The 12,892-nt window shown below is 37.4% G+C and overlaps 1 protein-coding gene across 1 annotated transcript in view; it reads left to right on the top strand.

Annotated features, from left to right (window-relative positions):
- The window catches only part of NSF (N-ethylmaleimide sensitive factor, vesicle fusing ATPase), a 211,359-nt gene that overhangs the window by 163,323 nt on the left and 35,144 nt on the right, over positions 1-12,892 (top strand). The window contains exon 17 of the mRNA XM_044001682.1: positions 2,438-2,517. Within this exon, the coding sequence (XP_043857617.1) occupies positions 2,438-2,517 (80 nt within the window). The remainder of the gene's footprint in view (positions 1-2,437; positions 2,518-12,892) is intronic.

Here is a 12,892-nt window from a genome sequence, read left to right as displayed (position 1 = left end):
ACTATAACAAATATTTTTATTATAAAGAAGAATAGTGAGTATTCAAAAATTTAGTGTAGTCTATTGAAATGCTTTGCTTCTGAAGAGTTGCAGTAGAAATAGCACTGGCTTTGGAGACAAAGCATCAAATTTTAGATCTACCACTTACTATGGAAACTTCATCGTTACTCAGTTTCTTCATCTGTAAAATGAGGAAGTTGGGCTAACTGATCTCTAAATTGCTTCAAGCTTTAAATCGATGATACTATGTACGAAGTTAAAACCCAGACCTCTTAATGTAAAGTAATCCAGTCAAGTATTTATTAAGTGCTTACTGTGTATCACGTACTATACTAGGTGCTGGGGATACACAGAGAGAGAATGAAATAATCTCTATTTATAAGAAGCTCACATTCTAATAGTGAAGACAACCAAGGTATTGAGGGGGGAGGGGGGTATTGTGTGTGTGTATTTGTGTAACTACTCTATTTTGTCTGTGTGTGTGTATGTGTGTGTATATACACACACACATACACACACAATAATTCCAAAGTAGTTAAATAGGGCACTAGCTGTTGGTGAGAATCAGAAGTTGATGCTTGAGCTTCATCTTGAAGGAAGTAAAGAGGGATTCTATAAGAGGTGAAGAGGTGAAGGCAGGAAGGCTAACCAGTACAAAGGTTTGGAGATAGGACGTAGAGTGTCATGTGAGAAACAGAGACAAGGCCTATTTAACTAGGAAGAGACGTTGGGGCCAAGTTATCAGGTCAATAATGTTTTTCCATTGAAATATCTGTAGCCAGATGGGGACTCTGAGCATCTGGGCTGCCCTGGTCTGGCCACTGTCATACTGCACTCTGCCATTTCCTTAGATCTTTGAAGTTCTCATTCTGGGGCTTCTGACCACCCTGGAGCCATGAAGGGAAAAAGTAACAAAACATGTTGTTTGAGTGGAGTGTATAAAGTGGGCTTGGGGCTTTTGTCAGTGATGATGGGTGGAATTTATGGGCTGGTGAGTCTGGCTTAAGTACCAGCTAGTACAGTCATCTTCACATTCTGCTTGCTGCCTTTCTGAATTACTGTCTAAAAGATGGGTTGCAGCTATTTATGTGCTGGCCATATGGTCGTGTTTTCTTTGGTTTCCTCTTTTAGTTGACTACACCAAGATGGTTCCTTCTGTCATACTAAGTAGCTATTATTCCTACTCTACTGTCTCCCAACATCTAGACTGGGGAGATGGTACCCAAAATACCACTGAACAAGTTCCATATTTATGTGGTTCTTAGGTACTAAGGAGAAATTGATTGTATACATAATGCAGAAAAGTTCAAAACAGAAGTTATGGGGAATTAAGTATAATATACTTTAATAACAACATTAGTAATAAAGCATATTTGTAAGCACTGAGCAATTGTTTTGACCTCATTCTAACCAAAAGAAGAACCTTCTCAGGCTATAGGTTATTACAGTCCATTTTCTTAGCTTTAGCCTAATGAGTAAATCTTTAGGTGTTAAATAGGCAGGAAATGATGGCAAATTGCTGTGTCTCTGCTTAGTTATGTAGAAATAACGTATGCATGTAATATGTAGTAAGTGATTTAAGTAATATTTTTTTAGCTAGTGCTCAATAAATGCTTCTTGATTATTTCTCTTACCGTAGTTTATATTATCCTTTCATTTTAATTTTTATTCTATATCCATATCTATATTCTATATCCAAAAATTCTTCCAGTTTTTGCTAATCCCTCAAAATTGCTTAATAAATCAGAGTCATAGAATCTTTGAATTAAAAGGAGCCTCTAAGGTCAAGTCTAGTTTGCTTCTCATGGGAAATCTCCTTGGGTTACCCGTTCCAATTTGGAACAGTTTTAACTTAGAACATTTTTCTTCACATTGAGCCTGAATATATCCATAAGACTTCCATGAGCTGCTCTCCACTCTGCTTCTGGGAACAAACAGAAACAGTCTCTTGTATAAGGGTAGTGAGGGAAGGTCTGGACACCACACCATATGAATATCAGTTAAAAGAAGGTTAGCCTAGGGGCAGCTAGGTGGCACAGTGGTTAGAGTACTCGCCCTGGAGTCAGGAGGACCTGAGTTCAAATCTGGCCTCAGACACTTGACACTTACTAGCTATGTAACCCTGGACAAGTAACTTAACCCCAATTGCCTCACAAAAAAAAAAGAAAAGAAAAGAAAAGAAAAGTTAACCTATAGAAGACTATAATAGCAAGGACAGGTATTATAAGGACAGCTGTCTTCAAGTACTTTTAACTGGTATTCATATGGGATGATGTCCAGACCTTCCCTCCCTATCCTTATACTTTTTCCCTTGCTTTTAGGGGATACTTGATTATTGCTTAGGGTATATGTACTTGTTGATAAATAAAAATCTGAACTCTCAAAATCTGTACGTGTGTGTGTTTTTAATCCATAAACATACATTTTTATCTTTTAGATTATGTCCCTATTGGACCTCGGTTTTCTAATCTAGTATTGCAGGCCCTTCTTGTATTACTGAAGAAGGCACCACCTCAGGTAAAATAAATTTTAACAAAGCTCAATAAGTAATGTAAATGTTAATTAATGTTTTGTGAAAGATATACATATTGCTGCACTATTGCTGAGTAAAGTTAAAATTTGGGGGAGTTTTGTTCTTGTTTTTTTTATTTTTGCTACTGACCTGTGATTTCATCAGTATGAAAACTCTAGAACTCCCTCCACTCATACAGATCAGCAGCTTCTCTTTAATTTACCCTTTTAGAGCTTTGCCTGGGAACAGTGAGATGTTCAGCTAGTATGTGTTAAAAAGCAGAACTTAAAACCAAGTCTTGCTGACTTCAAAGCTAGCCTTCCATCCACTATACCAGGTTAGCTCTAAAAGTTATCATGTAACTATAAAATACCAATGCTAGAAGAACATTTGGAAAGGTATTCTAGTCTAGTCCTCTATAATCACATAGATGACTATCAAAACAGTTTTCTATTTTCTTGAGCATCTGTATGAATGGAGTCTTCTTCCATAGACCTTTCCAGCATTTTACTCTTTCAGATTAATTTATCAGATCCCTTTCTTTATCCATTGCTTATAAAATTGAAATCATTTTTAAATGAAGAAAAACAAATTCTCCCCATGAGAGGTCATGTTTGGGGCCTAAGATAGGTTGAACACATACCCTACCCCTTCTTATTCACCCTTATATAGAACTTTCTAAAAGTTTGTGTTTGGGAGAAACTTGGAATTATTTTATGAACATGTTTTCAAAATTAATTTATATTTACATAGAAGTGTTGGTTTTCTGATCCTTTACTGACTTGGATAAGTGTTTGGGAAGCATGAATACAGTCCAGATTTTAGCTAATATGCTTACATATTTTACTCATATATGTTGGAATCTGTTACGCTAGCAAAATCATCAGTCTTCCAATATACTTACAAGAGTGAGTTAAAAATATTAAAATGTAGAATCTGCCAGAGCCTGATTTGTTACATCACAAAATATAAACTCACCTGATTGACAAAGTAAGCAAGCTCTTTTGCATCCCATAATCTTAAAGATATACCAGTCAAAAGCCAAATATAAAAGTTTTAAAGTACTGACTTGAAAACATATTAATATCAGCATTTGGAAATTAAAATTACTTAATCTTTTATTTGAGGCTGGAGTTATTCCAAGTAATTTAGAAAATTTTAGTGTTGATCTGGTGAATCTAATTTTTAATCTAATAATTTAACATTGTGTTCAGGATTATAGTGTAAAGGAACATAACTTATAAAGTCCTTGGAGAAGAATTATAATACATTCACTAATAAGGATTTATGTGTTTATTATCCTTCTGTAAACTTTAATAATTAGAATTTTAGCTTCTGTCAGGTCTTAGGTTGGAGAAGAGAATATACAAAGTTCCATTCCCTATTTCTTTTAATGTTCACATAAATCTAAAGTTATTGAGATGAAAAATCAATCTTTACCAATCTTCAATACTTCAAAAATCCTTTCTGAGATCCATTTTTCCTCCTGCAGGCTTAATTTGGTAGTTTCAGGCAGATGAACTATTCAAGGCACACACTTTTCTAGCCACCAAGAACTGTTGGTGAAATTTGTTCTGGAAGTAGTACAAAGGAACCATCATTTTCCACAGAAGTCCCTCATCACAGTATTTTTAGTTATACATTTTTCCCACATGCTAGACTTTGTAAAAAGGGAATTAAACTTAGCATGCTTCAGGCTTGGAAATACTTGTAATCAGCCTTAGACAGTAGCGATAGAAGCAAACATGTAGAAAGAGAATACATCCTTTTAAGTTGTACAAGAGCAGAGAATGTGCTATTGACATTTATAAATGTTAGTAAACTATTTTAGGTTAGGATTGTCCCATTCCTCTTGTATGCACCGTAGTACAGTAACCATAGTAGGCATTTACTAAGTAGTGAATGAATAAGAACACTTGTGGTATTGTTTGGTGGATTTTTGAGTGGAAACATTTATCAAGGGAGGGTTCAGAAACAAACGGGACTTGGAAGCTTCTCAAATGTTGGAAGGGGTGTGCATTTAATACATCTGATATAACTTGGGACAAAGCTGAAAGGTAAAAATTGTATAATCAGAGAAATCAGAATTTCTTTAAGGAATCATAAAGGTTCAGATATATGATTGGCAGCTAAATAATAGAGGGGGGAATGAAATACAGTACTCTGATAAATAATAGTAAATGGCATAGAAGTCTCCTAAAGCAGGAGGAGTCATCCTATTCTTAATCTGAATTTGGTCATTGTAACCTAGGTTTCCAGGTGAGATGGTTCTTTATTATGTTTGGATGTGGGAAAGAGAATTGAATAGTTGCATTATTTCTGGGTGGCCTATAATTCCCCAAATAAAAATATTATTATGTGTTCTAACATGTTTTTAAAATTAGTGTAAACTCTTACTGAAAGTAAGGAAAATCTTTTAGGCAGATCTCATGTGAGGAATTTTTGTCATTGAAAAACAGAAATGTTTTCCTTTCCAAGCCATTAGCAGAAAGGCTTTTTAGGTACATTTCTTCAGTGAAATATTAAGGGTATATGACTTTGGAAGTTTGGCAAAACTGTAGAAACAGGGAACTGTCAAATGTCATTGGTAAGAAATTTGGCAATAAGCAGCTCAGCTGTAGGCATTCTTCTAAAAAAAGAATTTAATTGCACTGATATGCAATCCAGTAATAATAAGCCACACAGAAGCCTTAATTTTACATATGGTATGATTCTACCCAGAAAAATCATGTGTGCACATGCCCAAGCAAGACAATTACTTCAGGGGAGCTGTGTTGTGTATCAAGATACTCCCTACCCCCCACTCCCGTCCCCCAGCATTGTAAATTGGCTCACAAACCCTCCTGTTCTCCTGTGTAATTGTCTGAGGTTTTTGCACTTCCATTGCACTTCTAAAAATGAATGTCAGCCTGAAGTCACTAATATAACGTTCTTTGTAGTTTAAATTTTGATAAACAAATACTTGGACTTGTGTGGACCTGGAGTTGAGTAAATTTGTCTCAAATTACGCTCCATAAAGAATTTAATGATTGGTTCGGTGTCCCCTTAAGAGTATAAAAAGTAGAGTGCGTAGATCATGAAGACTGAAAAACATCATCACATTTTGTTTAGCATCTTTTTAAAACCAATTAAAAGCTTTTCTAAAATGGATTGAACGGGGGAAAATAAAACATGTTCCCTAGGTCTTTATTCTAATCAAGTTTCTCTGTGTTCTGCAGGAGAAGAGATTGAGGGGGGATAGAAAGGTTGAAAAGGGCTGTCCCAGCAGGGAGCCAAACCAGAGAAAAGGGCTTCTCTGAGAATGAAGCAGGGCAGCTCAGCCAGCCTGAGAGTCGGCTTCATCTACATGCAGAGCCCCACAAGGCAGGGCATGCTCACCATCACCAGAGGGTTCACATGTGCTTCCCCGCTGATTCCTATGAAAAGCTAACAATCAGCTTGGAGGGTGAAAGACCATTGCTGTGCACTCTCACTGAGCTGGAGGTACAATTTGTCCAGTGTTAGGAAATGTCCAGCTGAGCAGGGAGAGGCTCTGAGACTTCAGTGATGTTCCTGGACCATCTCCTGTACTAGACACTAGGACTTTTCAAGTTTTTGCAGGTTTATTAAAATGAAGGCGGGGTGGGGTGTGGAGTGGGAAGGAGAGACGTGTTCTTTCATTTTAGAAAGATGAAAGCTTTAGTCTTTAATGTTGAGAAGGAGAGGGTGCTTATGGAAAGCAGCCAGTGATGGGTAAATCTATTTTTTAATTTTCTTTTTTACTATGAACTGAACAACATCAATAAAGTGTGTGAACATTTCAGTATACAAAGAACTGGAGAAAAGAGGAGTGTGAGTGGACTTCTATTGTGTAGTTTTTAAGTATAAATGAAATTGAACACAACAGTACCAGAATTGTCCTGTTTGTCTGTTGCACCCTCTGAATTTTCTTCTGTTCTCCTGTGTATCCTTTAAATGTTTCATTTTTAATTCTTCATTTGAGAGCTTAGGGAATATTGTCACTCACCTTCTCTCCCTTCTCTCACCTACCTCCCCCTACAAAATAAGAACCTTCCCTCATATCAGATAAGTGTAGTCAGGTAGACATATCCACGTATTGGCCATGTCTGAAAATGTATATCTCATTCTGCACATCTGGTCGATCGCCTCTGTACCAAGAGGTAGAAAGTGTGCTACATCAGTATTTTGGAATTGTGATTGGTAATTGCATTGGTCAGAGTCCTTAAAATGTTTACAGTTGTTCTGCTTTACATGATATTATTCTCTCGGTCTGCTCATTTCACTCTTCATCAGTTCATAAATCTTCCCAGGTTTCTCTCAATATGACCTTTCTGTCATTTCTTACAGTGCAACAATATTCCAATATATTCATATACCATAATTTGTCAAGCCATCCCCAACTGATTGACACCCACTTTGTTTCCAGTTCTTTGCTACAACAAAAAGTGCTGTTGTAGATATTTTTGTACAAATGGGAAGGCTAAGTAGATCCTGAAATGCTCCCTAACAGAATATGAAAGTATATGATTTATTTTTTCTTTTGTGCCTTTAGCTTCTTTTCCAGCTCACCTCTACCCCTGTTTTTGATAAACTATAGTACCTAAAAAAGATACTCTGCAAGATTGAAAATGACAGCAGTTTCCCACCCTAGGGTGAAAATAGACTCATTAAATTGAGAGCTGTATTTGTACATGTGAAATGGAATGATAGTATCATTTGTAGAGAATGGTCTTTCTCCTTAAATCATTTGAACCCGACAGAATGTTTATCCATTCTTCCTAGTAGCATCATTTAACTTCATGGTAGTATCACCTTTTAAGCCTGCATGTTGGACATTGATGTTTTTAGCTAATTTGTAAAGTTGTTAAAAGAAAAAAAATTTTTCCCCCTCAACTTTCTTTCACAGGAAGCATTACTTTAGGAAGTGATATGGGAGGACATGATTGAGGGTTGTGAAGGGTGTGATGTGTGAATCAGTAGGAAAATGCTGCCAGCAATGATGATGCTCAGATGTAGCCAAGAAGCACAAACAAAAATACTTTATGGTGTGGATTTTTCTTCCCACTCCTTGGGTTTTATTGTAAAATCAATCAATGTTCTCTCTAAGCCAAGCTACATTTTATGCAGCCCTTGAGAAAAAACATAATGCAGCTTTACTTTGGAGATGTGATCAAGTCTTAACTAATATAGAGCAGTCTCTCCCTTCTTTAGATGGCTTTGGTGAAATAAATAGATAATGGAAGAATGAAAATTGTGCAGGTTTGCACAGGAATATCTCTTTATCTGTTCAAAACTAACCCTAGCTAATGACTTCAGTATGACTCAATAAGCTATATCTCTACTTTAGGAAAGAAGATAAGACATTTTGCCAGATAGACGTGCAAATATTACCACTGATATGGTGACTATTTTGTATTTGAGGTAATTTCTTTGTTAGAAAAATGCTGAGTGATGATTGATACTTAATGGCTTAACTTTCCCACTTGGAAATGGAAAGGAATAATTTATCAGCATATGAATTCATTACTAAGTGAGTATAATGATCAAATATTCACTGTATTCCATACATATTGGTCTTAGGTACCTTATTTTATATATTATACCTATTAAATCTATATGCCTTAAAAAGTTACATGGAAATTACATTTTAAAATAGAATCATAGGGGCAGCTAGGTGGCACAGTGGATAAAGCACCGGCCCTGGATTCAGGAGTACCTGAGTTCAAATCCGGCCTCAGACACTTGACACTTACTAGCTGTGTGACCCTGGGCAAGTCACTTAACCCCCATTGCCCCGCAAAAATAGATAGATAGATAGATAGATAGATAGATAGATAGATAGATAGATAGATAGATAGATAGATAGAAAGAATAATAGTTGGAAAGCATGTTACCTATTTATAATGATCTTTGATGAGTCCTTTTACAAACAGTATTAATTTCTCAGTTTGGTAAATCTGAATTTTCACATATAAAAATGTTAAAAAATAAGATATGCCAGTAAAAGGCTCAGGTGAATTATAGTAAAGTTTAGAAGATGCTTATCTTGTTTTCAAGGAATTTTTAATCTTACAAAATAAGACAGTAAACATTGAAAGGATTAACTATAACTGGATTCAAGATTAGAGATTTACAAAGTGGGCAATAACCTAGAGCATGGAATGTTGGGTTATAAAGTATATATAGTGTTTTTAATGTTACTTTCCATAAGTGCCCACATTTTTAATGTCAGAAAATTCTGCTTTCCATGGCTTATGATCAGTCGAGTTGCATGAATTACAGAAAAACCCAGAGTCTCAAGTGGACTCATACCAAGGCCCAAATTCCAGGTCTTGCCCATGTGATCAAATGATACTTCCTAGTTATGATTATAATAATGAAAAATGTTCAACACAAGAAGATAATACATTCATTTAAAATGCTCTCTTGGGATGCCCATTAATTGGAGAGTGGTCTATTATTGTGATGGAATACTATTGTACTATAAGAAATGATGAAGTGGAAAGTTTCAGAAAATCCTGGGAAGACTTTTATGAGTTGATACATAGTGAAGAGAGTAGAACTATGAGGACATTGTACACATTGTAATGACAGTCAACTGGGAAAGATTCAGGTACTCTGATCCATGACAAGAGAGAACTGATGAGTTCTGAGTACAGATTGAAGCATATTTTATTTCACTTTATTTTTTTATTTTTTGCTTTTTTTTTTCTTTCTCAAACATAGCTAATGCAGAAATATGTTTTCATGACTTCATATGTATAGTAGATATCAAATTTCTTGCCTTCTCAGTGGATACAGAAGGGGCAGGAAGAAGGGAGAGAATTTAGAATGCAAAAACAATGTTTTTAAAATAAAATTTAATACATTTTAAAACTAAAGTAAAATTAAATGTCCTCTTATAGTCACAATGACTTCTTCCTAGATCCAGGACTTATAAAGGTATTAATTGTATTTACATAGTGTCATTGGAAATATGTCATTAGATAGAACTACATGATATGCAGAACTGACTTCCTTTTTAAAGGCAGTCTGATGGCTTTGTGGAGTTAGGAAATCTGGTTTCAAATCCTGGTTCTTCCTCTTACTTGCTCAATAAGTTCCCTTATCTATAAAGTGAAGGATTTGGACTAGACCATCCCTAAGGTCCCTTCTAATTATAAAATCCTATGATCTATTGCCTGGCTTCAAGTTTAAGCTTTAATGTTTAATACCTGCTTAAGCTACAAACCCTCTCTTCGTTGTCTTTATTTGTAAAACAAGGGTGATAATACTTATACCCCAGAGTCCTGTGTAAACGTGAACCATTATTAAGTTAGCAATTCTTGCTCTTTTAGAAGAACCACCCACATACTAAAAAGTGGTAGTAGCAATAGTATGGCCATATACATCTCACCATAAGAAAATGAGATAATTCATGTAGAACCTTCCTTATCCCTGGAAATTTTCAAAAGGAGAAAAGACTGTCTGTCCTGAAAAGTTTAGAGAGTTTCATATCTATGTAAAGTTGGAACTTTATTGCTAGAGCAACATTCTTAAAACTTGGGAAGTTCCCAGAGAAATCGTTGTGTTCTGAGTTTATTTATAAGTCATTTCCAATTCATGGAATATTTTGGTTGTTTTTCAGCTAGTTAGTGGTTGGGGTCAGATATGAACTCAGGAAGATGAGTCTTTCCAACTCCAGGCCCAGCATTCTATCCACTGTACCACCTAGCTGTTGTTGTTTTTCAGTTGTGCCTGACTCTTTGTGGCCCCATTTGGGGCTTTCTTGGCAAAGATACTAGAGTAGTTTGCCATTTCCTTCACCAGCTCATTTTACAGATGAGGAAACTGAGGCAAACAGGGTGAAGTGACTTACCCAAGGTCATAGATCTAGTAAGTGTCTGAGGTCTGATTTGAACTCATGAAGATGAGTCTGACTGACTCCAGGCCTGGTACTCTATCCACTTCACCACCTTGCTGCCTAGAGTCAAAAAGTATTATCATATGTGCTATGTTTCCAGATCAGCACAGGAGGGTCTTTTTAATCTAGAATGTAACTGAAATACAGGCTAAACCCATCAAAGGTATAAACTCAGTACTAGTTGAATAAAAGCAGAGAACAAGCCACTCAGGAAATGTCTTGTGGTATGAGTATAAAATATATTGCTTAGTTGCATTAATTGGAGTTGAGGAATGTGAGGCACTCAGAGTTGTTGCCCCTTACATTATTGTTATGGGTACTGTGTAAACTTCTGGTTCTACTCACGTTGCTTTGATCCATTAATATAAATCTCTACGCCTTTCTCAGCTGGGACAGGACCAAGCACTAATGAGTTGGAGGCAGCTAAGCCCAGGACTATCCCTCAGCAGAGCTCAGGTCAGCTCCTGCTCCTCTTCCCTTTTTGTTTCTGGGGCGTCTGGGTCTGTACCTCTCTAATGACAATCCTGCTGTTGTCCAGAGAACCAGGTCCTAGTGGAGAAGAGGCCAGATCCCCCAGAGCCTTCAGAATAGAAAGAGGAAGGGAAAGAACCAACTCTGGAGCCTTCTCTGACATTTCCTGGGACCTGAGGAGACAAAGGTCAATAGCCCAAGCAGTTCTTGCTCTGGTCACCATGAAGTTTGTTGATGTGACCATATCTTTCTCAAAACAAGAGTGGGATCTTCTGGATGGTTGACAAAAGGATCTCTTTTAAAAAAAAAATCATTTTTCCCAATTACACGTAAAGACAATTTTTAACATTATTTTTAAATTAGAGTTCCAAATTTCAGAAGGCTCTTTACAACTGTAAGAAATATTTTTCCTAACTTGGGGCTAATCTGTGGACTTTTGACTGGCTGGCTATCTGACTACTATTAATTTCCTAAGCCAGTCTGTTAGGGCCCTTTAAAAATGTCCACACTGCTCCTCCCAAATTGATAAGCAAACAGCCTCTTTTATTTAAAATAATCAAAGCAGGGCTTGTTTATAAAAATAAATATAAAAGATAAGTAAGGGTAAAGAAATGCAAAGTTATAGGACCTTCCAGGCATGTCTCTCTCACCCCTGCACTACTTCTCTCACCAACCTCTCTGTATCAACCAACCTTCTTCTAACCTTCCCCCTTTCTGTCTAACTTCCCTCTCTGCACTGTGGCAACGAACCCCTGAAAAGCCCCTTACTTCATACTCTTGCGAAACCCCCAGCGTCTCTTCTCTCATTCTCTCACCGACCTCCTTCCTCTGTCTGTCAGCCCCCTTCACTTTGTCCATCCTTGCAACACCCCACCACCACCACCACTACGTCTCTTTTTATTAACCTTTTGTATCAGGTGAAACTCGGGCTCACCACCCCAGGGCCAGCCAAGCCCCGTGCCACAGCCGCCCAGAGCTGGGGGCTGGGTGAAGCAAACCCCAGCATCCCTTCAGTTTTTCATGCGCCTCTCCACTGTGCACATGGGCCATGCTGTGGCTTGCCCGGGGCTTTTCATCCATGCAGCTTAGCCTGGCTCAGAGGCCCCCTGCAGCTGAAGCAGAGGGGGAGGGGCAGCTCTGCTAAGGGAGCCTGAGGCTAATTTTAACACCTACAGTCCCCCCTTTGCTTTGACAAGAAACATGGTGTGTTTCCTTGATGAAGCAGCAAAACAAAATACCATAACCTAAGCTAGAACACAATTCCAATAACAACACAGGAAAAGAAATTTTGTCCAGAGGGGCAATCCCTCATGGACTTGTGCTTTGACAATGTCCACAGAGGGAAGGCCTCTGTAGAAAATACACATTACAGATGGTGTATATAGGACAAAAATGTCCATTTAAAGTCCTTAAAATCTTGTCTTCAAAGGAGGGGTGAGATGTCATCAGGGGAACTGGAGTCTGGTCTGGATTCTGGTTTCTGGTTGTTTCTGGAACTGCTGGATTTTCACTAATTTTTTAGCATAGCATTGTCCAAAAATGTTCAAATTAACGAAAGTTCTTCAAAATATACAAAACATCCTGTTTGGAGACTATATAATGAAATCAGACCAAGACTAGCATGCCTGAGTGTTGGAGGATATAGTAGGAAACCAGCCTGAATCTAGTACTATATCTTGGAGAGCTATAGATTGGGACAGAAACCTGAAACCATGGACCTTGGTAGGTGACTGCACAGGGAAATGGCCTGTGCCAGCTTATCTAGGGATTTGAGGATGCCTTAGGAGTCCAGCTTGAAACTTGTACAATATAGGGTTACCTGTATGCTCCAGTGTCTGAGATCTGAACCATGTACCTCTTAGGTGACTACACATAAGAACAGAGTAACCACAAAGGAAGCTCCAGAAAACAGAACTTACAGACTATGGTAGTAAGAAAGCAGGGCCTAGGGGAAGCTAGGTGATGCAGTGAATAAAGCACTGGCCCTAGATTCAGGAGGACCTGAG

Source organism: Dromiciops gliroides, chromosome 4, assembly GCF_019393635.1.
Source record: "Dromiciops gliroides isolate mDroGli1 chromosome 4, mDroGli1.pri, whole genome shotgun sequence".
Taxonomy (NCBI): Eukaryota; Metazoa; Chordata; class Mammalia; order Microbiotheria; family Microbiotheriidae; genus Dromiciops; species Dromiciops gliroides.
This window is presented reverse-complemented; position numbering and strand designations above follow the sequence as displayed.